The sequence below is a fragment of the Kryptolebias marmoratus genome, linkage group LG16, assembly GCF_001649575.2.
Source record: "Kryptolebias marmoratus isolate JLee-2015 linkage group LG16, ASM164957v2, whole genome shotgun sequence".
Classification (NCBI taxonomy): Eukaryota; Metazoa; Chordata; class Actinopteri; order Cyprinodontiformes; family Rivulidae; genus Kryptolebias; species Kryptolebias marmoratus.
The window spans coordinates 16,154,305-16,174,818 of NC_051445.1; the positions used below are offsets into that span (position 1 = coordinate 16,154,305).

A 20,514-nucleotide genomic window follows, 5' to 3' on the forward strand; every position below is an offset into this window, starting at 1 on the left:
CTGACGTAAAAACCGTAAAACCTGGACAGAGATTGGGAGCGAAGCGTGGTCAGCTGCTGTTCTTCGTACCAATTAATGGAAAAATGCCTTGCTTGGTATTCCGATCTGATACTTGTAATTGGCTCCCTAATTAAGCCTTTCAGCTCACATGTAAAGCTGGTGTTGATCATCAAACGCTTGTTTTTCAGGAACCCGTGACTGACGTGCCTCATTCTCTGTGATGGAAAATCGTGGTGAGTACCAACTGACTGGTTGTGCTTTATCAAACACAGAAATAATCCTTCAGAGGGAATCTCGTCTCGCTGAACATCCACTGTGCTGTTTAGCATCTTCTCACATGTTATGAGCTGCTCCGAACAAGGGCTACACAGAGTATAAAAAATTTATCATGGCAAAATTTAACATTAATGTCCCAGTCGCATGATTTTTCTGATATTCTGCATATCTTCTTCTGGACATCAGGGCCAAACTAATGGTCTGTCTCAAACAGGGGTTGTTGTTTTTCAGAGTTTCCCCTAGTTTACGTAAATGTTTAGTTAAAAAAGTTCTAAAGTCATTTATTTTTTCCAGCTTTGACTTCACAAATTACAGCGGGTAGCTTTCTCCTCTTGGTATGAATGGTTTCCACACGGTCGTGCAGCTATGCCGATCCTTCCTTTTTTGATAACTGCAGCAGCCGTGCAGGAAAAAGGAAGTGCGCACCTCGATAATGTGCACTGGTGGCTTTTGATTCAGAATCAAAAAAAAAAAAACAGTTCCCCCTTCTTGTCAAACTAACCTGCACAAAAAGCCAAACATTTCTGGATGTGCTTGACAATCTGAGGCTTCCTGTGGAAACCTTCACAATAAAAGTCGAACACACTGAAAAACATCTACAGATGTTCTGGGGTGAGTTTTTGTTAGGAGCTGGAAATGTCAAGAAAAGAAATAAGTGTGTGAATGATTTTTTGCAACAACTGTCACTGCTCTCTCATGCTTTTCAGGCTATCATAAATACACTTTTATAAACTTGAATTTTGGCTATTGGCTCTGTAAAGATATGGAAATGTAAAGAAGTTCTAAACAGTGAGTGAGGTCTCTTTTCCTCATTGTGCCTTTTATTTTCAGTTCTTATCAGCTTTATGTTGTCAATGTTGCACCTATTTGTTCATCTAAGTCTCTTTTGTAGCTCTTTTTTTAAATTATTATTTTTATTTTTTCACCTAATGACTCATCCTTGATTTAAAAGCCCCCATTAATCAAAGGATAGTCTCTATGAGTCCATATTGGACACTTGTGCCCATGATACAAAGTTTTTTAAGCTACTTTTATCGCCTTTGTGATAATGTTTTTTACTGTGTTTGTTTGACTGTAACAATATCAAAATGTCTCATAAAATCCCTGGACAGATTTTAATGAAACTCTCAGAAAGTAATTGTTGGATATACCTCTACGACTGAATGACTTCTGGAATCCCCACAGCTAATCGACATCAGCCAACACAAAAATGGCTAAAACCCAGCCAAATGTACAGATGTTGAGCTAAAATCTGCCGTGGTCGTAGCTGGGAGTCATCCTCAACACAAGCTATGAGCGCTATCACATCTCATGAGATCGTACAACATCACATGATAATGTGAATAACGCCATTCAAGTTTTGACCAAACGGACTCTTAAGCTGATTGTAGTTTTAATCTCCGGCGTGAAAGGCAGCGGGCAGTATGCATCCCTTCAAGTTCAATTTAGATTCTGAAGTCAGGCTCTACTTTTGGTTTAGGCTCAGTTTGTTTTGGACTCCGCTGCTCGAGTGCGACACCTGCTGGTTTTACATTAAACCTGTAAGAAAAGAGCAGCGAGCAACACGGTTTAGTTTTTTTTTTTTGTGTTTCTCCTCTGGCGAGTTTGAAACGCTCGTCCTGACGGACGGGGCTTGGTAACGTTTGCACAAATGTCTGTAACGTCCTGGGCTTGCTGAAAGCGCCTGGCCCAGTCTGTTTTCCAGGTCAGGCCAACAGGTTCTGGGCTCATGCGAATTGGCTCAGTTCTCTTTGGAAGGCAGCCCGGTGTGGAGGCTGTATGTGGGGCACGAAGGGAGAGGAAAGCGGCGCTGACGAACACTGTAGCTCTTCATCTTTAGCAGCAGCTCGAGACACAGCCAAACACTCTGAAAACTCTGATCTATCCAGGCGTAATGACACAGCTCGGTGCACTGGACCCCTCTGAGAGCCAAGATATTCTGAAGTCACTCAAACCTCAAAAGGATTTCAGATCCCTGATTCAGGGGGGTCCAGTTTCCTGTCATTCTTTCCATCTGCTTTGGAGAAGCGTTTTTTTTCTTTTTCTCGCTTTCTCTGCTTCTCTTTATTAAAGCCAAAAACGCGAGGTCTTTCCTGGCAACTGTGTTTCAAAGTCATGTTAATTCCTCCTGCTCTTTTGAAATCGCGATAAGAGACTTAGAGATGTATGAAAATGGTGTCTGGAGGCATGAGGAGTGTTGAGCGGCATTGCAAACGCCCTCTCCTTGTTCTGAAATGCAGCAATAACCAAATATTCGAAACAGGAGCTTCTATCTGATGAAAACATCCTCGTGTTACCTGATGGACTGTGACCTCAGCTGAAATTCCTTCTGAAGAAGTTTCAGCTTCAATCTGCTGGGATTCATGAGTGGGTTTTAGCCTCGTGAAGTTCTGTTTTTCTTATTGCATTTGTCCCAGATTAGTACAGTTTGCATTGGAAGTGCTACAGCTAGCTGCTGCTATTTCTGCTTAAAAATAACTATCGACATCTATGTAAATACCTGCGTAATTCACAATTGACAGCAATGTTTCTACAATAGTGTTTACAGAAACCATTATGAAGTTTTAACGGCTGGAGTTGTTTTAAGACAGCAACAGTCCACTTCGGTCTTGGACTGGCCGTTTACTTGTCAGTCGTGTCAGAAATAAACTCTCTTTCTCCAAACTCCAAATCTATAACAGATAAGAAAATAACCTTTTATAATCCTTTCACAGAAACACACTTCAAATAATGTATCTTTTGCTAAAATTACATTTTATTTAACTGAAAAAACAAAGCAAAACTAGCAGTGAATCCGTGGTTTAATGCGTTAGGAGACAAGGCAACATGTAAAAAAGCTTAAATAGGCCTTAAAAGAATAATTTTGTTGAATTCTCTCAAATCTGGTCTCGAGAGCAGATTCCTGTTTTTTTTTTTCCAGTTAGAACATCTCAGCTCCGTATTTTTAGACATTCAGAAGTCTGTTTCTCCAGCGCTATCATGGCTTATTTCTCTCGCCTTTTTGTGTTTTGTTTCAGTGCAGTGACCCTCTTTTTGCCTCAGTGTTTTTTTGTGTCTGTATTGATGTTTTGCAAGGAAGTAGATTTTGAAAAACAGGAAATGCACGACCACTCACCCTCTGCTGCTCTGTAGACGGAGACTGTTTTGATATAAATTGTGGTCTGAGCTTTTGCAGTTTCAAATTTCGTTTCTTTTGTGCTGACCAAATCTTTTTATTTCAAAGCTTTACTTGATTCATGACATTCTTTACATTGAACACCTATTCCTGGAGCTACACGGTGCGGCACACACGTCAAATTAAAAACATAACTTGTCTTTCTCCCAGGAATGGTAGGCATCCGTCAGTGAATGCTGATCTGTGCTGTGAGCCAAGGAGGGAGGGTCATTTGAGTGTGGGGGAGAGGGAGTCCATCTCCTGCAGGGAGGGAGGGAAAATCTTAAGGAGCTTGTAAGAAGGAGGGACTGTAGGCATAGAGTAAATGCAGATGAGAGAGGCAGAGAAGAAAAGATCTGAGAGATCATGGAGGGCTTTTGAACAAAGCAGGTGCAGCTGCTGATCTGTCCCGTGTTGTGCACACGGTCCTGGGTGGAGGACAGGTAGGGGCCCCTCGGGGGCTGGATCATGGGACAGAGCCTTGGTGTGGAGATTCCAGCTCAGGACCCACAACAACACAAAACTGGCGGTGAGTTTCTGCCCCCTCTCTCAAACACACCACGAGCGTTGGGGTTTTTTCCTTCGCCGCAGACATTCGTGGCTTCGAAACTCGTTTCTAATTTGGCCGTTTTTCAAAGACTTTAAACATCTGAGAGCGTGGGGGGCGGCGGGGCGGGTGGGTTTGGATTGCATAATCAACTTCGCACAGGCTGCTCTCTCTTTCCCTCCACTTTCACCACCGCAAGGAATGTTAAATCACTGGGATCATGTGGATGAATCTCAACTGTGTTTTTACACACTTATGGATGTACTGCACAGTCATTTTCTTGCTACACAGCCCAGGGAAAATGTTTACTCAGTGAAATTACATCCGGTGGGTTGCTTTACATCATTTTAAATCCAGGTGATTATTTTGAGTAATGTCAAAAAAAAATAAAAATAATATAGTGATGGCCTAGCACTCCTAAGAAGGAAGGCATATTGCCCACCACCTTCAAACTTTATGGTCAAATCTTAAAAATGTCGTTATGCCAAAAGAAATTAGGAGATTTCACTTGATCTGATAGTGCTTGGAGCATTCATTCTGGATGACTCTCAGCTACCACCACATTGAATTTTAGCTCATCCGTAAAATTGACTAAGTTTTTCTCTTTATAGTCTTAGGCTGACTAGCTGTGAAGGCCATCTTGATACTGTGATTATTTTTTGAGAGTTTCATTAATATTGGTCCACGGATGCATGAAATATTTTGCCAACAAACAAGATTGACTTAAACAGTTAATGCCAAAGTTTTGTTTGCCCGTGAAATATGTGTTGTGGAAGACTTCTAGCTACTACCCCACCAAATGTTCACTTAGAATCTGTAAAACTGACTGACTTATAGTCATTGTTTTATTGTTTTAATAGTCAAATTAGTTGGGGCAGCCACCTTGATTTGGACTTTGTCTAAAAATGAATAAGTAGTAGATGTAGGTGATTACTTTGTGAGAATTTAGGTAAAATCCATCCAGTGGTTCATGAGAACTTTTGCTAACATGACAAACGAGCACATAGACTCAGACAATTACATTGTCGTCCGCCCTTTAACAGCAGACGATAATTAGTAAAACATATGTAAAAATGTATACTTTTGTGGCATTTACAGCTAAACAGTGAACAATTTTCCACAGAACACAATCCTTGTGGTTATGACCGCTGTGCTCATTTAAGTAGATTGAATTTCATAATCTGCCCTGGCATAAGTAAAGGTTTTAATGAGGCTGGAGGTATTTCCCAACAGTTGGAGCTCTTTGACTGGATGTGGGTGTTTTTTGTGTAAGTGATCAGGACGACTTTGCTCGCAGGCTCAGTGAAAGGAACGACATGCTCACCTGACCTAGCTAACATGCCCCCTCAGGGAGATGCTTGGTGGTAAAGAAGGTATGGCTTCGGGAGGACAGGGCTACGTCAGAGGAACAGCCGCACGCAATCAGACACCCCCTGTGTTTCCTGACAGATTGGTCTTTTCTTGGCTGAGCTTCTGATCATCAGACATGTCTGATGGCTTTGGGCTTGTTATGAATGAAAGCACCTTTTATGCCGTCGGTGGTTAATTTAGCCAGTTTTCGTACCTAGTGGCAGCATATTTCTGCGATCCCCGTGTCCGAGTGTGTTTTCAGTATGAGGGGAAGAGGCTGTCTTTGTTCTCGGGGAGGAAATGGCACTCCACCCTGATTGTGTGACTGTGTTTCCAGCCCCCCCTTCTTTCAATAACGTCTGTACTTTTTCTCCCTTTGTAGCTCTTTTTATCCCGCTGTATTCCTAGGCTCACTGTAACAAACAGCTGTAGAGCCACCACACTACAAGCCTCCTCTTACCACAGCTGAACCAAGGGCATGTTGGAGAGTTTTTCCTTTCTATTTATGAGGAATGATTCTGAGTGGATCCACAGCTTCTTGGATGTGATAACTGAGTTGAACATTGAGGCTTTTTTGTCTAATTCTTAACTGTTTTACGATAGTGGATTGACACGTTTTATGATCAAGTTTCATTGGCCAGCATTCAGATCTTCTAAGGATATTGTCAGTCATCTTCTTCAAATGGATGCCCGGAGTCTTCTGTGACCGTCATCGCCGCAGTGCTCTGTTTGTGTTCAGGACAGCTCTTATCTTGCTTCGCCGGCTCAGCTGAGCCACTCTACGAGAGGTGTTTTAAACAGGACGGTCCGCGCTGCGTGAGAACGTTCAACACAGAGACTTAGCTTCAAGCAAAGCCTAATCTGGATGTTATGGCAGCTGGTCTGAATTCTCAGATTCCTACCTCTCTGAGATAAGATGGATTTCCGTGGTGTGGACCTCTCTGTTGTAGCTTCGCTCTGGAACTTGCTCGTCTGCGTTTTCTTCCTCTTCAGATTGATTTCTTGGATACACGCAGGGCGTTTTTAATGTTCCGAATGCTTCCTGCTTCCCCATGGCGTGCTGTTTCAGGTCCCGCCATCACGGAAGCTGGACTCCTAACACCCCTCTTCCAGGTAGATAAGTGTGTCTTTTTCATGGGGCTTGACAAGAAATGCATTTGTTGATTAGGGAATAAATTTGAATGAATTTCTTATACTGTGCTTTAGCTGGACTGAAGGAATTACCGCTGATTTGCTCTCGATCTGTCTGCGGGGTCTTGTGAAGTCAGTATTTTCTGCAATATTCACACACGTTCGCTCCAGTGTTGTGTTATGTCGTATACAAGTCTGTTTTTGAAATTCTGTATCAGCAGTTCTCAGACTTTTCAGTCACAGAGACTTGTTACGCCCATTTTTGTTGGTTGGCATATCCAAACACTGATAAAAAGTCATTTACAAAGAGCTTTGTGAACTATTATATTACTTTTATCTATCTATACTGAAACTACTATTTTATATCCTTACAGTAGTTACAGCTGAATATGGTATTGGTATTAACTTTTAAAATAATTTGATTTATGTAGATCGTCTCAAGACCCCCAACTTGGTGTTTTTTTTCTACCTACAGGGGGGTCCTGACTAGAGGTAAGCCGATAAGGCCAATATTTGTCACTTTTCAAATTATTGGCTATCAGCCAGCTCACTATAGCCCATAGAATTTTTGTGTTGTCTTGTTTTGTATCACTCATATGCTCTATGGTTGTAATGGCAGCAAAGGCCTTCTTGACTCCAATAAAACCTCAGTTGTACAGTCAGACAGACTTCTAAACTCTGTTAGCCATGCTGATTATCAGTTGAAGTCCTTCTGTTATGAAAAGGATTGTGGCACTGGCCATACTAAAATGTCCTTTAGTAAGATATTAAACTGGGTAGGGCTGCTGCTCCTTGCTAGCCCTGACTTGATGTGTGAGAGTGAATTAAAAATTCAGTTTGTAGAAATCGTAGTCATGCTGTCTTTGTGCCCCTGTGTTCTTCACTGTGTGAGAGCATATTGTTATGGGAATCAGACGCTGCTGACGCCAAGACATCCTGGCTGGATGTTTTAAATCAGACTCCGTTCTCTTTCCAGTGGTAAATATTATGTCTGCTGAATGCAGCAGCCTTTACCACAGAGCTAATGTTCAAACCCTCTCCGAGCTCAGCACTCTGTCGGAGCATCTGTCAATCATGGAGCCCAGAATATTTAGCCGTCCCTGCAGAAAGCCGTCTAATGGAGTACTTCCAGCCTCGGTGACATCTCGTAACAATCGGCGATCCTTGAAAAGGTCTCGTTTCCTGACTGTCAGCTGTGCATATGTTTCATGACTGACAGCGTTTTTCTGCCGCTTATGACTGCATCCGTGTGTGCCCCTCATCTCGGCGAGGGCTGAAAGGCTGATAAGGCTCTAGTCTCCATCCAGCAAAGGAATGTGAGCACTTGACAGCGAGAAACGCTGGCTGAGTGCCAGCGTCAAACCTCTCCTGTTAACTGTAGCCGTCGAAGGAGTCCGTGAGCTCTCAGCATCACCCTACAGTCAGTCCACAAGAACTAACAGCCCCGATGAGCCAGGCCGTGTTTGCAAAGGCAGAGAGGCTCATTTAGAGTAGAAATGACGATTGTCAGAATATGGCTCCTGCTGATGGAGCTTTGCTTTGATTTTTTTTTTCTTTTTGAGGCACTGGTGTCTTGAAGAATCTTGTTAATCCCTTAACACTAATTATTATTAATATTATTGTTATTATTATAATTTTTCGTTTTTCAGATGATGAATCTGAGCAACACCACAGCACAATGGTGGGCGAGGGGGGAAGCACAGGGGATGATACCCCGAAACGTAAAGGCAAGTTTTCCACCCTTGGCAAGATCTTCAAACCCTGGAAGTGGCGTAAGAAGAAAAGCAGCGAGAAGTTCAAGGAAACATCCGAAGGTTTGTACTGTAAACTCATTGTGTTTGTAGTTTGAGTGGACCCCACCTCTTTTTTGTTGTTTTCTCCCTGAGTGTATCGGCTACAATGAACTTTAATCAGCATTCCTCAGTGTTTGTGCTCCTCCATGAATGCTACAGTCTTTCTTGGCTCCTCTGATGGTTTTGGCGCCTGTATGACAACAAAGCATCCCTACGAGGGCGCTGCCTTTTTGCGACCACAGAGATTTAAAAGCTGTGTAAATTCTGTTTGTTGACGGCAGAGCTGGAGAGGAAGATGTCGACGAGGCGCACACGACAGGAGCTTATAGAACAAGGAGTGCTGAAGGAGGTCCCAGACAACGGTAAGAAGCCTTCATCTGAGCTCTCTGACACTAGCAGGCCCGAGGCGATCTCATCCCCACAGATGCTGCGGGTTAAGTCATCACTACATCGTAACAGGTGTCTGAGACGTACTTTAAAACAGGCAAATTTACTTGCTGTCTTTCATAGTAATGCAATATCTGTTTAAAATTACATGCCACTCTCCGGAGCTCAGGAAAAAATGGAACAAATTACGCCCTGCAGCAAAATAGCTCAGAGAGGGATGTGTGCGAGCTTTCTGTGGTCCCCGCTGTTGCAGGAGCTCATTTATTAAACCTACAGCTGCTTCTTCATCACTCCAACAAACACTGAATATGTCTGTGGGGCTTGACTTCAGGGTACATTTTTAATATTCCTTTTTTGTTACTGCTGCCCTCTTTAAAATGTAATAACATAAAAAAATATGCATGACTACTTCCCACTGCATAAATTGCTTGACTCCCGTCATCCCTGCTTTCCCTTGGTAAAAGGCCTTAGTAAACTGTGACAGAGCACGCTGCATCTGGGAGATAGGAATGACTGAGACTGTAAACGGAGCTTCTGCAGGTCACTGGGAGCCTGTTTGTTCTGCGGAATGTTCTACGCCTTGATACTTTCGTGTGTTATGAAAACCTTCTCTTCGCATTAATATTTACCTAAAGTGAAAAAGAAACGTCCAACAACTGAGAGAGCACCAGCTGTCAACTTCAAAAAAAATTCAAAGATCCCTGGCGAGCCCCCACTTGTTACCAACTTGCCTCATGCTAGTAACACTGTAGTTCCTTCAATTGCCAAGTAACACAAAATAAACCAATTAAAAATAATTATAAAAAAAAAATAAATCGTAAAATGATGCAAAAACAACTAACAACCTATTACCCATGCTGGAAGACGGCAGCCCACGGAGAGAGTAACGCCTTTTCCCACACACGCGTGCTATTTATAGATGAATGTGTGGTGTTGATGTGCGCAACTTAACACATTCTTCAAACCGAGCGTGCACATGTTACTGGAGCTGTGTAAACCTGGTATGGAGACATGGAAATGGGAAAAAGACGACACAATTTAAGATAAAACCGATCATTTCACTAGGATAAAACATATAACTGCCTTGCATGAGTGTTGTCACTCTGTCCTTGATCGAAGACTTTGAAAATGATACTTTCATTTGTCACTTTAGGCGTCCAATGGCTCCATTTGTACGTCCTCGTCTCCCTCCTGAGCGTATACATGATTCTTGTCTGACCTGATTAACAAAACAGGCATTCGTTCTGTGCAAATAAAACTGGTCCTTCTCTTGCAGCCCTTCAGTGTTTTTTCTTTTGCTCTCAGCATTAAAAATTAAATGTCTCTGTTTCATTTTTCTTTAGCAATATTGTTTTTTTGATTCCAGAACTGACACGTTTAAAAAACTAATTTGTTTTTCTCTACTTCCCTGATAGGTGTTTCAGTTTCACATAAAGTAAAAATGCATGTTTCTTTTTAACTTCCACTTTCTGTTTTATGTCTATATAGTTTGCAAACACCTATGTAAATGACTTAGCAAGAGAATAAAAGCCAGACGGATGTAGGTTCACATAATTTTTACAATAAGATAATAGTTGGGAATTTTTACCTTTTTTATGTGCACAATTTTTTAGTCACTGAAGCACAGTTAGCAGATTACCTTCTTAAACATTTATAAATTTAGAATAAGGATGTGCACTGAATATCAAGTATTTCAGTTTCTTTTTGTCAGGACGGGCAGAGAGAGTGGCAAACCCAGTGCTCAGACTCATCATAGCAAAATAATTTATTTTTATTTATTTTTAAACAAAAGAACAAAAAAAACAAAAAGCTGACAGGGGGTTAGGGTTAGGCGAGGCGAGGGAACCAGACAACAAGAAATGAGAGACAATGAACCAGTGAGGAAGTGGAGAAAGTGAGCAGGTTTTCAAGCCGAGGATAATTAGGGGAAGTGGGCACAGGTGAGTGATTACAATTGGGAACAGGTGAAGATGGGCATGGCAGGAAGACGAGAGATAAACAGAAGAGAAGTGAATGATGACAGAACACAAATACACAAGGAACAAAATAAAATGAAACTCAAACAGAAGCATGAATCAGAAACAAGAAAACAACCCTTGAAAGCAGAAAAACAAAGAATCAAGAACCAAAGCCCAAAACAAACTCAAAAATACTTGAATTCATGACACTTTTGGTTTGTTTCAGTTCATTTATATAGTGCCAGTCACAACAAAAATCATCTCAGGGCACTATACACAAGAAAAAAACAAGTCAGAATCATAAGTCTAATTCAGGTCCAGATTGAAATCAAACTCCATTATAATATAATTATTTACAATTAGTAAAAGTTATCTATCTTTAGAAACCAGCAGACTGCTTTGAATCTTTGTTTAATAAGATCCTTTCATTCTTGAGTTGTGCATTTCACCAGTGACTTGTATTTTTCAGACGGCGATGCCCAAAATGTGAAGCAATCTTATGTGAAGAATGGTCACACTCTCCCTGTTGGGGTCGGAGGAGGAGGAGGAGGAGGAGGAGGAGGATCAGGAGTCATCAGCTCAAGCAGGAGCCCGTCCAACCAGGCCAAGTTCCCCATGGAGTCAGACTTTAGGATGAACCCTGCGAGGCTCATCCAGCCAGAGGAGCGCTGGGGCCACTCGCTGTCGGACGGAGACCGCCGCGGAGCTCTGGGCTCCAGGAGCGCAGGACTTCATGAGGAAGGGCGGAGAAGTGGGGGGATGGGGGCGCGCACACACGGGGAGGGGGAGTGGAAGTCCAACTTGGCCTGGCAGGGTCAGATCCACGGTCAGATGGAGGAGGGCCGGCGCGGGGGCAGACTCCACCCGGAGAACGGGCAGCGGAGGCCGGGGCTGCAGAAGGCACCGTCAGAAGACGGCAGGAGGAGTCGGCCTGCAGAAGCAGACTGGAAACCTACGCTCCCCCGCCACGCGTCCGCAGAGGAGGGACGGGCCCGCAGAGGTGAGTCTCGCTCCCCCTCAAACGCTACGAGAAAGTCAAAGATAAGATTCACCGTTTCCAGCTGGATTTTGTTTGTATTTGTTAAAGCTAACAGGCAATTCTTCAGCTTTGTTTTTTACCCCTCCATCTTGCTGTCGCTTCTCGGCTCGTGTGCCGTCCTCCCAGATATAGACAGTCTCCTGTCAGCTCTCGGGAGGCTTGCTCCAGCTCTGCTTCTTATTCAGGAACATGAGGGAACAGCTCGTCCTCTCTTCTCCTCTCCTAATTAATGTGTCACCATCACTACACCCATTATCACTCCTCAACACTCACACTGTCATCAACAGCTCTGAAAAGCATAAAGCTCGACCTAAAACAAGGAAAACTGAAAATAATTAGCGCTGTTTTGAATCTCATTTGCCTATTTATGACACAATTATCTTCTGGCACTTGAACTTTAATCTGTACCTGTGTGAGAAAGGTGCGTGATTGAAATGAGAATGAATGTCACGGACGACAGAAATGAGAGGCGTTTAGATTATGTGCTGCATTGAAATGGAAAAAGAACTACCACCTCGAGGAAAAGAGCGATATTGTGAACATGAGGGGATATTTTCTGCTTTCCTTCATGTCCCTGCTCGGCTTGTCCCTTCATTCCACCTTTTATTTTCCTTTTTTTCCGCTCTCCGATGCCTCCCTCTGTTCCCAGCCTATTCTCTTTCTTTTTATCTGTACTGCACATCCTGCCTTCCGTTCTCTTCTTCTTTCCCCATGCACTTTTCTTTCCAACTTCCTGCTTTATCCCGGATAATTTCCTCATTGGTTGCATGACGTCAAGGTGATAAAGGTTCATCTGTAAATAAACAACTTTGTACTTTCGAGCTGCCGCTTTGAGGAATGGTGTGGGAGCGGCGGCAGCGGCGTGGGGGCCGCTGCTCGGGGGCAGAGCAGAGTAGGGTGGGCTGAGGGAGGTGGGGTTTTTTCGGTGGTAATTGCAGCCTCCTACACTGTTTACCTTCACAGCTGATCCCAAGATAATGCGATTCTCAAACAGGAGCTACCACAGAGAGCCCATGGAGAGGCGCAGCAGCAGAACGCCTCAGTTCGTCTCTGAGCTGAAGCATTTATAGCTAAACAGAAAAAATATTCTATATCTGATATATTCCTAGCTCTGGCCTTAATATAATGCAGTTATTTGTGAGGAGTAAATGTCATAAAAAATCCCTGCAGTTTATCCAGTCTTGGTCTTTTTCCAGGCCACTTTTATAACCTGTTAATATTTAAAACAGTAGTTCAGATCTTTTGAAGTGGAGTTCTGTAAAAAAAGGCTATGAACAGTTCATATCTTATCTGTTGTAGATAGCTCTATGAGCTTCCTCAGTTTGGAGTGTTAGAGTTTAATTCTGCCCTGACAGAGTGCGGCTAATCTGACGTGGCTCGTTTCTGCTTTTTAAACGGCCTCATTCTCTAACATTTCATAGCAGTTTTTTGTGAACTCTAGTTTATAAACTTCTCCATCATCGTCAGTTTTACATTACACAGTTACACCAGCATCAAGAACCTAATATTCCTGTTGGAAGTGCTCTGAGACAAACTGGAAGTGCTGCAGCTAGCTGCTGCTGCTGCTGCTATTTGTACCTGCAAATATTATCAGAATTATATGGAATTAATCTGCCAAAATGGGCCTCCACTCCTCTAAATGCCCACAGCCAGCAATTATGCAACACAGTATTGTGTTAACTACACTCCAATTTGAGGGAAGCAACATAGAAGTAATGACAGAAATATTACATTTAGTTTGATTCAGAATAAAACATATTCTAACTCAAAATTATTGTTGGGCTAAACATTTGCAATCTGGCAGCTTTTTTAACAATGTTGTTTGGTTCTGTGCAAAAGTCTTGGGTCATTTATTTATATTCTGCTATTAAGGACGCAGACTTTATTGTAACTTTTTAAAGTGTTTTTTGATGGCTTCTGTGCTGTTTGTATGGGTCCGTTTGTCACTAGACATTTTATTTAAACATTCTAAGGTATTTTTATAATTGGAACTAACTTTGCCTTCATAACACACCTCTGTGGTCCTTTTTGTTCATAGAGTCCGACAGCCATTTTGTCCCTGACCCCGACTCCCTGCAGGACAGCCTGCGCGAACCTCTGCCTCCTAAACAGCCGGTCATGCCTCCAAAGTGGCTGATGAGCTCCGCCGCTGAAGGCGGCAGCAACGGCCCGCCTCAGACGCCTTCCAACCACGCCGCCACCCAGTACTCCTCCGCCTCGGCCGTGACGTCCAAACCCGTTCGCTCCGTTTCCTCCACGGGTACCAGCACGCAGCAGACCTCCACCTCTCAGGTCACCAAGCAGCCTCCTCTGCCTCCACCCAAGCCTGTGAACAGGACGAACGCAGCCATGTTGGGTAAGTGCTTCTAAACAGGCAACACAGGAAATGCACTTTATCCTAAACAGCTTTTATTAACGGGGAAAGCAATGTGCATTATGAACTCCCACTTAATGTGCAGGAAAGTGAACAATAGATGGTAAAGGAGAACACAAAAAACAACACACACACACACATACAGTCATCCTGGTAATGATGTTATAAGAACAGCTTGAGCTGCTTTTCCCCAGCTACTTATTTAATATGCCTGGACTCCTTTAGCATCAACATTCCCAGCATTTTACACTCTGAAGATAACAAGGACTCTTGTGGCTATGTAACAGTGCACACACTGTAGTTGTTGTTGTTGTTTACGGCGGATATGTCTCATCTGGGATTCCCTGTTGGCCAAGGCTTTCTGTTTTGATTCATTTTTATCTTAACAGCGCATCTGGTGATTTGGCATCTTGATAAATGAGCACACCACTTGTCCCACATGATGTTTTTGACACTTTACTGAAGCTGTTTGCGGAATTAAAGTAACGTTTGTAAAGAGCTGGATGGTGTCCCATAAAGAAGACAGAGGAGTTATAAGTTCAGCTCGACATCAGTTTTATGTCGACGTTTTTGTGAATATTTGTATGAAATGAACTGCAGCACCTCCACATAGCTTTGTTTATCAGACACTCCATCTGAAGGCCTCCGTCTCCTCCCTGTTAGTATCCGCCCTGCAGGGGGGAGAAAACGCACAGCTTCCTCTCTACTGGTCCTGCTGGAAGCGAGAGTGCGACTATGATGTCTACCTGTCCCTGCCTGTGTACCTGTGCCGGCGGGCCGGAGGCCTGCGCTCAGGTAATGGGATTTGCTGCTTTGACGCCAGGATGCCAGTATCTGGAATGCCCCGCCCGCCCTTCAGCGTCTGCATTCTTCATCATGTCATGTCCTTTCTAGCTGCCAACATGTTTCCTCCCCACTGCCTACAACTTGTCGATTGGGCTTAAATGCTTCCTTCTGGACGTGCTGAATAAGAGCCGCATGCATCTAATGGGCTGATACGAAGCGTGCTTTGTGTGGAAGAGAGGGAGACGTCTGCGTGAGTTCAGTTAGCTGTTTTTAGATGCTTACACGTGTGAATGAGGACGTCTTTAGCAGGTTCCAGCTGTCGACTGCAGAGGATCAGTTTTTATAGCACTGATCTACTCATCTTATGATCAGAGGGAATAGATGGATGCATAGGAAAAAATACACCGTAAAAGTGAGCAAATGGAATGATAGGGGTTTGTCCTAAAGGAATAGTTCTGATCATGTGAAGTGACGTTCTATGGAAAATGTTATAAACAATTAATATTTATCTGTTCTAGATAGCTCCTTAAACGACTTTAGTTTGCCAAAATAGAGTTTAATTCTGACCAGACTGAAGAGCTAATCGCTAGCTCAAATGAGGCCAAGCTCAAAGTGGATTGCTGCCGTCTTAAAATAACTCTAATCTAAAAAAACAATCAAAGCAGTTCACGCAACAGTGATTTTATAAACTTTTAAAGCCAGTGTTTCATTGGGCGGCAGCTGATAGTGAACATCGTTTGTGAGGTAGTTTTCTGAGATTTCCTGAAAACGCTTTCCGGGGTTTTTAGTTAACCTAAGAAGAGGCTCGCATAATTGTCAGTGGAATTTTGGACATGTTCAGAAGAATTTGTGTGAGAAATTTTCTCTCAAAGCAGTCAAAGAGTTGTCTGAAACAAATTGCAAACCTTTCTCAATTTGGATTCCATAAATTCCTGAGTGCTAGAGTGCATTTTGACACCGGTACAGGAGATCTGCTTGTGGTGGAAAACATACAAGCCTACAGTCCACACATGTGCAGATACAGCAATGTCAATAATAAACAATAATTATTACAAACACTGGTCCAGATCTGCCCAGCTTCATTTCAAAAGTGTAGGTTAAATCATTACCATAGGATTGGCTACCAAGGTCTGTGTAAAGCGGGCCAAGGTCAGTACAGTGTGGGCAAGTGGTTCACACATTAACAGGCCACTCAAATCAGGGCCACACGGTCACAAATACTCTGAGTTTAGTGACTCTGCAACTGGACTTTCTTTCTCACAATTTTGAGTCTCTATCAGTCGCAGTCCAGTGAAATGAAAAAAAAGCAGCAGCAGCTAGCTGTGGCACTACTGTATCTTTGACTGACTGACCTTGTAATGTGTTTTATGAAATATTGTTTGCTTGAACTGTTATAAAAATTGATTTGAGCTATGAGCTGCTTTAAGATGGCAGCTACGACTAACCATTAGCTCGTCAGTCCAGTCAGAGTTAAACTCTGTTTCTCTCTGCTGAAATTGTTCAATGAGCTATCTATCAAAGATATTAAATGTTCATAACCAATGCACAGAACTCTTCTTTAAAAGATCTGAAGTGTCACTTTAAGTGCTCAGTCAAAAGAAGTGGTAACATATGGTTCAGGTGGGAGTTTTTCTACAAATTACTCTCTTTTTTTTATCTGAACCATCCCTTTAATGTAGAGGAGGGTGTAATGCATTACAGTGTAGTCAGCTGCATGTTATAACTGTTCTCTGTAGCACGGCTCTGCTTTTAGCTTGGGTGCTGCTTTACAGCTGTTTTATAGATTCTTTTAGGAGCATATAGCGAGTATGGACTTGTGCATGCAAATAACTGGATAAAAACTGCAAGAAAGCTTTGAGCTTCGGAGCTTCTGCACCATATGAGGCTAATTATGTAAGCTTTGGAGGAAGGTTTAGAATCTGGCTGTGAAGAGCATGTTTGCATCTTCTCTACGACCTGGGGCACATGCTGCCCGCTGTTCTGTTCATGCACATGTGATCCAGCTCTCTGTGTGTGTGTGCAGCAGTGCTCGGTCAAACATGTAATCCCAGAGTTTGTGTGTGTGTGTGTGTGTGTTTGTACGCCTGTATGCTCATGTCACACAGACAAACTAAGAAAAAAAGGCTCAATCACAAGCTGGAGCTGTCCTGCCTCGTAACGAACAACTGGGTTGGGTTATCTGTTTTGTTTTTGCTTTTGCAGGGGACTTCACTCAAGGTTCAGGGGGGGCCAGTCTCCATCCGGTCAAACCGTCTCCTCCGATGCCCCCTAAAAGGACCACCCCAGTTACAAAACGCAACACAGAGGACTCTGCTGCGAGCCATCCCATCACCCCTTCCCCTCTGTCTGCAGAGGACCACGGCGGCCTCCCGCTCGGTTTCCAGCTAATCCCTCCCCCTCCCTCCCCACCCCTGCCAGCCCACATACCACCCTCCCCGCCCCGCCAGCACATACACCCCCACCACCTTCACCATCAGCACTCCTACCCGCACCCGCTGCCCCAGCCCATACCGATGCTGTTCGACCCGCCAAGTCCGACCATAGAGTCTCCGCAGCGCCCAGCCCCGGTCCCGCTGCACATCATGATCCAGAGAGCCCTGTCCAGTCCCGGCCCGGCTCAGCCGCACCCGGACGGGTCGCAGCGAGCGCACGCGCTGCTTTTCGAAACCCCTCCAGAGTACCAAGGAGATCGGGGTCGCCCTCTGCCTGTCAGCATCCAGCCATTAAAACTGTGAGTTCCTCAGTACATCAAAAAATAAATTAATAATTAAAAAATAGCAATCTTTAAAAGAGTGGATATCTGTTAGAGCAGTGGTTCCCAAAACCTTTTAGCTTCCAACCCATAATATAACAGTGACAAAGGTGTGTGACCCCATCTGTTGGAGTTTAAATGTCCAAAAGTGCTCATGATCCGATTAAATAAGGTCATAATGACAACACAGTCTTAGCATCCATTTTGCTATTTTTTAAATCATTAAATGACTTGTATTTCAATTCTCTGTAACAATTATGGTGTAAATATATCATAAAAACTGCGTTTTTAATTGTAGGTTGATATCTGGAGATTATCTAAGGACCCCTGCTTGGTGTTGGGCGACCCACATTGGGGTCCCGACCCCAACTTTGGGAACCATTGTGTTAGAGTATGTGTAGGGGATGACTCCCACCTACTACCACACCGAATTAAGGCTCAGAAACTGTAGAATTCACTGAGTTATATCCATTATATCCAAAACGTAAACAGCTATATCTGTACATCCAATGATTACTTTGAGAGTTTCATTAAAATGTATCCACTGGTTTGAGATATTTTGCTAACAGATAGACAAACACACACACACACACACAGGCAACTATGTGACTGCCTACGTTTCAGGGTGATAACAAATATGTGAAAATTAAACTGTCAAATTTCAAACAGCTTTAATTTGTTTTAGATTTTTAAAAAAGTTGTTAATTAGCTCAACAAAGACAAAGTGCATCTCGTGCTTCCTCTGCTTAGATCTGAAGATGACTACTCAGAGGAAGAAGAGGAGGAAGATGATGAGGAAGAGGATGAGTATGATGGGGAGATCCCGCAGCCGGAGCTGGAGCCACGGAGTCGCCGGTGCCTGGTCGGTGACGCTGGCGTTTGCATCATCCCCGGGGAAGACGGCAGCGAGGAGGAGGAAGAGGAAGAGGAAGAGGAGGATGATACGGGGGGAGGACATGACATGCACGGAGAGGACAGCGACTCAGATGGTCCTGTGCTCCATAAAGATGAAGACTCTGATGAGGAGGATGAGCCCCCACCGAGTAAGTGTCATGACTTTAAATTTTTTTTTTAAAAATAAAAGATTGTTTTTTTTCTGTGAGGCAGCGCAGCGTCCTGGTCCTCCTTCACAGCCGCTCTGTCTCTCTGGACCTTTTTTTTAGGTGCCCTGGCGAACAGGGTGAAGAGGAAGGACACCCTGGCTCTGAAGCTCAGCAGCCGTCCCTGCGCCCCCGACCGGGACCGCTTCGCCCAGGAGAGGTGCAGCAGAGAAGATCAGCCTCCGGGACAGACGGGCCTCACCTGGCAGAGCAGGGAGCAGTGGGAGGCCATTCGCACGCAGATCGGCACTGCGCTCACACGGTAAAAACAGGCGGCCCTCTTCTTTCTCTTCTGGGCTGCTTAAACAGACTATATTTATTGTGCACATCTTGAAGAGATAGAGATAGTTTCTTAGATCATTGTCCTACTTATTGTCTGACTGACAATGTGATGAAACGGTGTAAAAATAGTAGCAATTTTCTTTTTTCTACTTCAGTCGACTTAGCCAGAGACCCACTGCGGAGGAACTCGAGCAAAGAAACATCCTTCAGCGTCAGTATCACCTTTCTTTCCTTTGCACCTCAAAGCAGTAAAAACGCAGAAATGCTGCTCTTGTATCTGAACTTGTTTGGTCTCATTTGTGCCAAAATTCTAGTTTATGTTTAAGAATCGGTTTGTAATTTTCAAGCCGTGTGCTGGCGTTGAAGCCAAAACTGCACTTTAAAAGCTCATTTGAAAACCTGAATTCGTTTGAGACTTCTAATTTTGGAAACTGCTCTCTCCTCTGCATGTCAAACCGAGCTTTCATGTCAACGTCTAAAATAATTCTTACTTTCCTTTGTTCTTTCTTCAGCCAAAAACCAGGCTGACAGGCAAGCTGAGGTTCGAGAAATCAAGCGGCGGCTGACCAGAAAGGTGAAGCAACACATCAGCAGCACACATTTGACTGTCATATTGAGTATTTACTATAAAAAAAGTAAAACCTATTGTTTGTTGTAGCTGAGTCAAAGACCTACAGTGGCAGAACTCCAGGCGAGAAAGATCCTGCGTTTCCACGAGTACGTGGAAGTCACGGAAGCCCAAGACTACGACAGGAGAGCAGACAAGCCGTGGACCAAGCTGACACCAGCTGACAAGGTGTTCACATTAAATCACCATATTCAGGAGTTTTTAATGGACTGCCTCGAGCTGAGATTGACTAATGTCCCTGCAGTGGATTGTGTTTTGCATAACATTAACACAAAAAGTGAGGTTTGATATGTTTCCTTTGAAGCTCAGAGTTAACAGTGAGTGTCGATCCTTGCAGGCAGCCATCCGGAAGGAGCTCAACGATTATAAAAGCACTGAAATGGAGGTTCATGAAGAAAGCAGAATTTACACAAGGTACACCTTGAATCAGTCGAATTTTCACTTTATAACCCTTCAAATTACACTTTGACTGAACGCGAGGGTTTAAATCTCCACTCGGAACATCGTATTGGTGAATTAGTGCGGAGCTAATGATGCACGAAAATCAAATGACAAGCTGTTTAGTCATTTTTATGACAAAATAAAATGGAGATTTATAACAAGATAAGTTTTTTGTTTTGAGTGAAATTTATAGGCAAAAATAAAATAGAGATTGAATGGTTAAAAAGGAAGAAATGTGCTTCATACCTACAAGAAAAAGCAGATTAAATCAAATATAAAATGCTTAAAGTGATGGTTCAAATCTTTTGAAGTGGGGTTTGTGGAAAGGTTAGGAACAATGACTATCTCACCTGTTACAGATAGCTCTTTAAACGACTTCAGTTTGGAGAAATAGAGTTTAATTTTGACCAGATTGACAAGCTAACAGCAAGTCTGACCAGGGCTGAAGTTGATTGCTGCCATCTTAAAACCACCACAGTCTCAAAGATTTCATAGCAGGTCATACAAACACAATTT

The 20,514-nt window shown here is 43.3% G+C and overlaps 1 protein-coding gene across 9 annotated transcripts in view; it reads left to right on the top strand.

Moving 5' to 3' along the window:
* Positions 1 to 20,514, top strand: part of phactr4b (phosphatase and actin regulator 4b) — a 36,150-nt gene that overhangs the window by 13,421 nt on the left and 2,215 nt on the right. For 5 of the 9 annotated variants that reach the window (XM_037980445.1, XM_037980448.1, XM_037980446.1 and 2 more), the window contains 13 exons: positions 189 to 233; positions 8,108 to 8,272; positions 8,533 to 8,613; positions 11,066 to 11,596; positions 13,674 to 13,991; positions 14,673 to 14,804; positions 16,998 to 17,526; positions 18,298 to 18,590; positions 18,711 to 18,909; positions 19,085 to 19,140; positions 19,442 to 19,503; positions 19,588 to 19,725; positions 19,895 to 19,971. In XM_037980445.1, the coding sequence (XP_037836373.1) occupies positions 221 to 233; positions 8,108 to 8,272; positions 8,533 to 8,613; positions 11,066 to 11,596; positions 13,674 to 13,991; positions 14,673 to 14,804; positions 16,998 to 17,526; positions 18,298 to 18,590; positions 18,711 to 18,909; positions 19,085 to 19,140; positions 19,442 to 19,503; positions 19,588 to 19,725; positions 19,895 to 19,971 (2,594 nt within the window). In that variant the 5' untranslated portion in view covers positions 189 to 220. Of the gene's footprint in view, positions 1 to 188; positions 234 to 3,739; positions 3,960 to 5,718; positions 6,441 to 8,107; positions 8,273 to 8,532; positions 8,614 to 11,065; positions 11,597 to 13,673; positions 13,992 to 14,672; positions 14,805 to 16,997; positions 17,527 to 18,297; positions 18,591 to 18,710; positions 18,910 to 19,084; positions 19,141 to 19,441; positions 19,504 to 19,587; positions 19,726 to 19,894; positions 19,972 to 20,514 lie in introns of those variants that run through there. The other 4 variants (XM_017433263.3, XM_037980444.1, XM_017433269.3 and 1 more) reach the window with 4 other exon arrangements.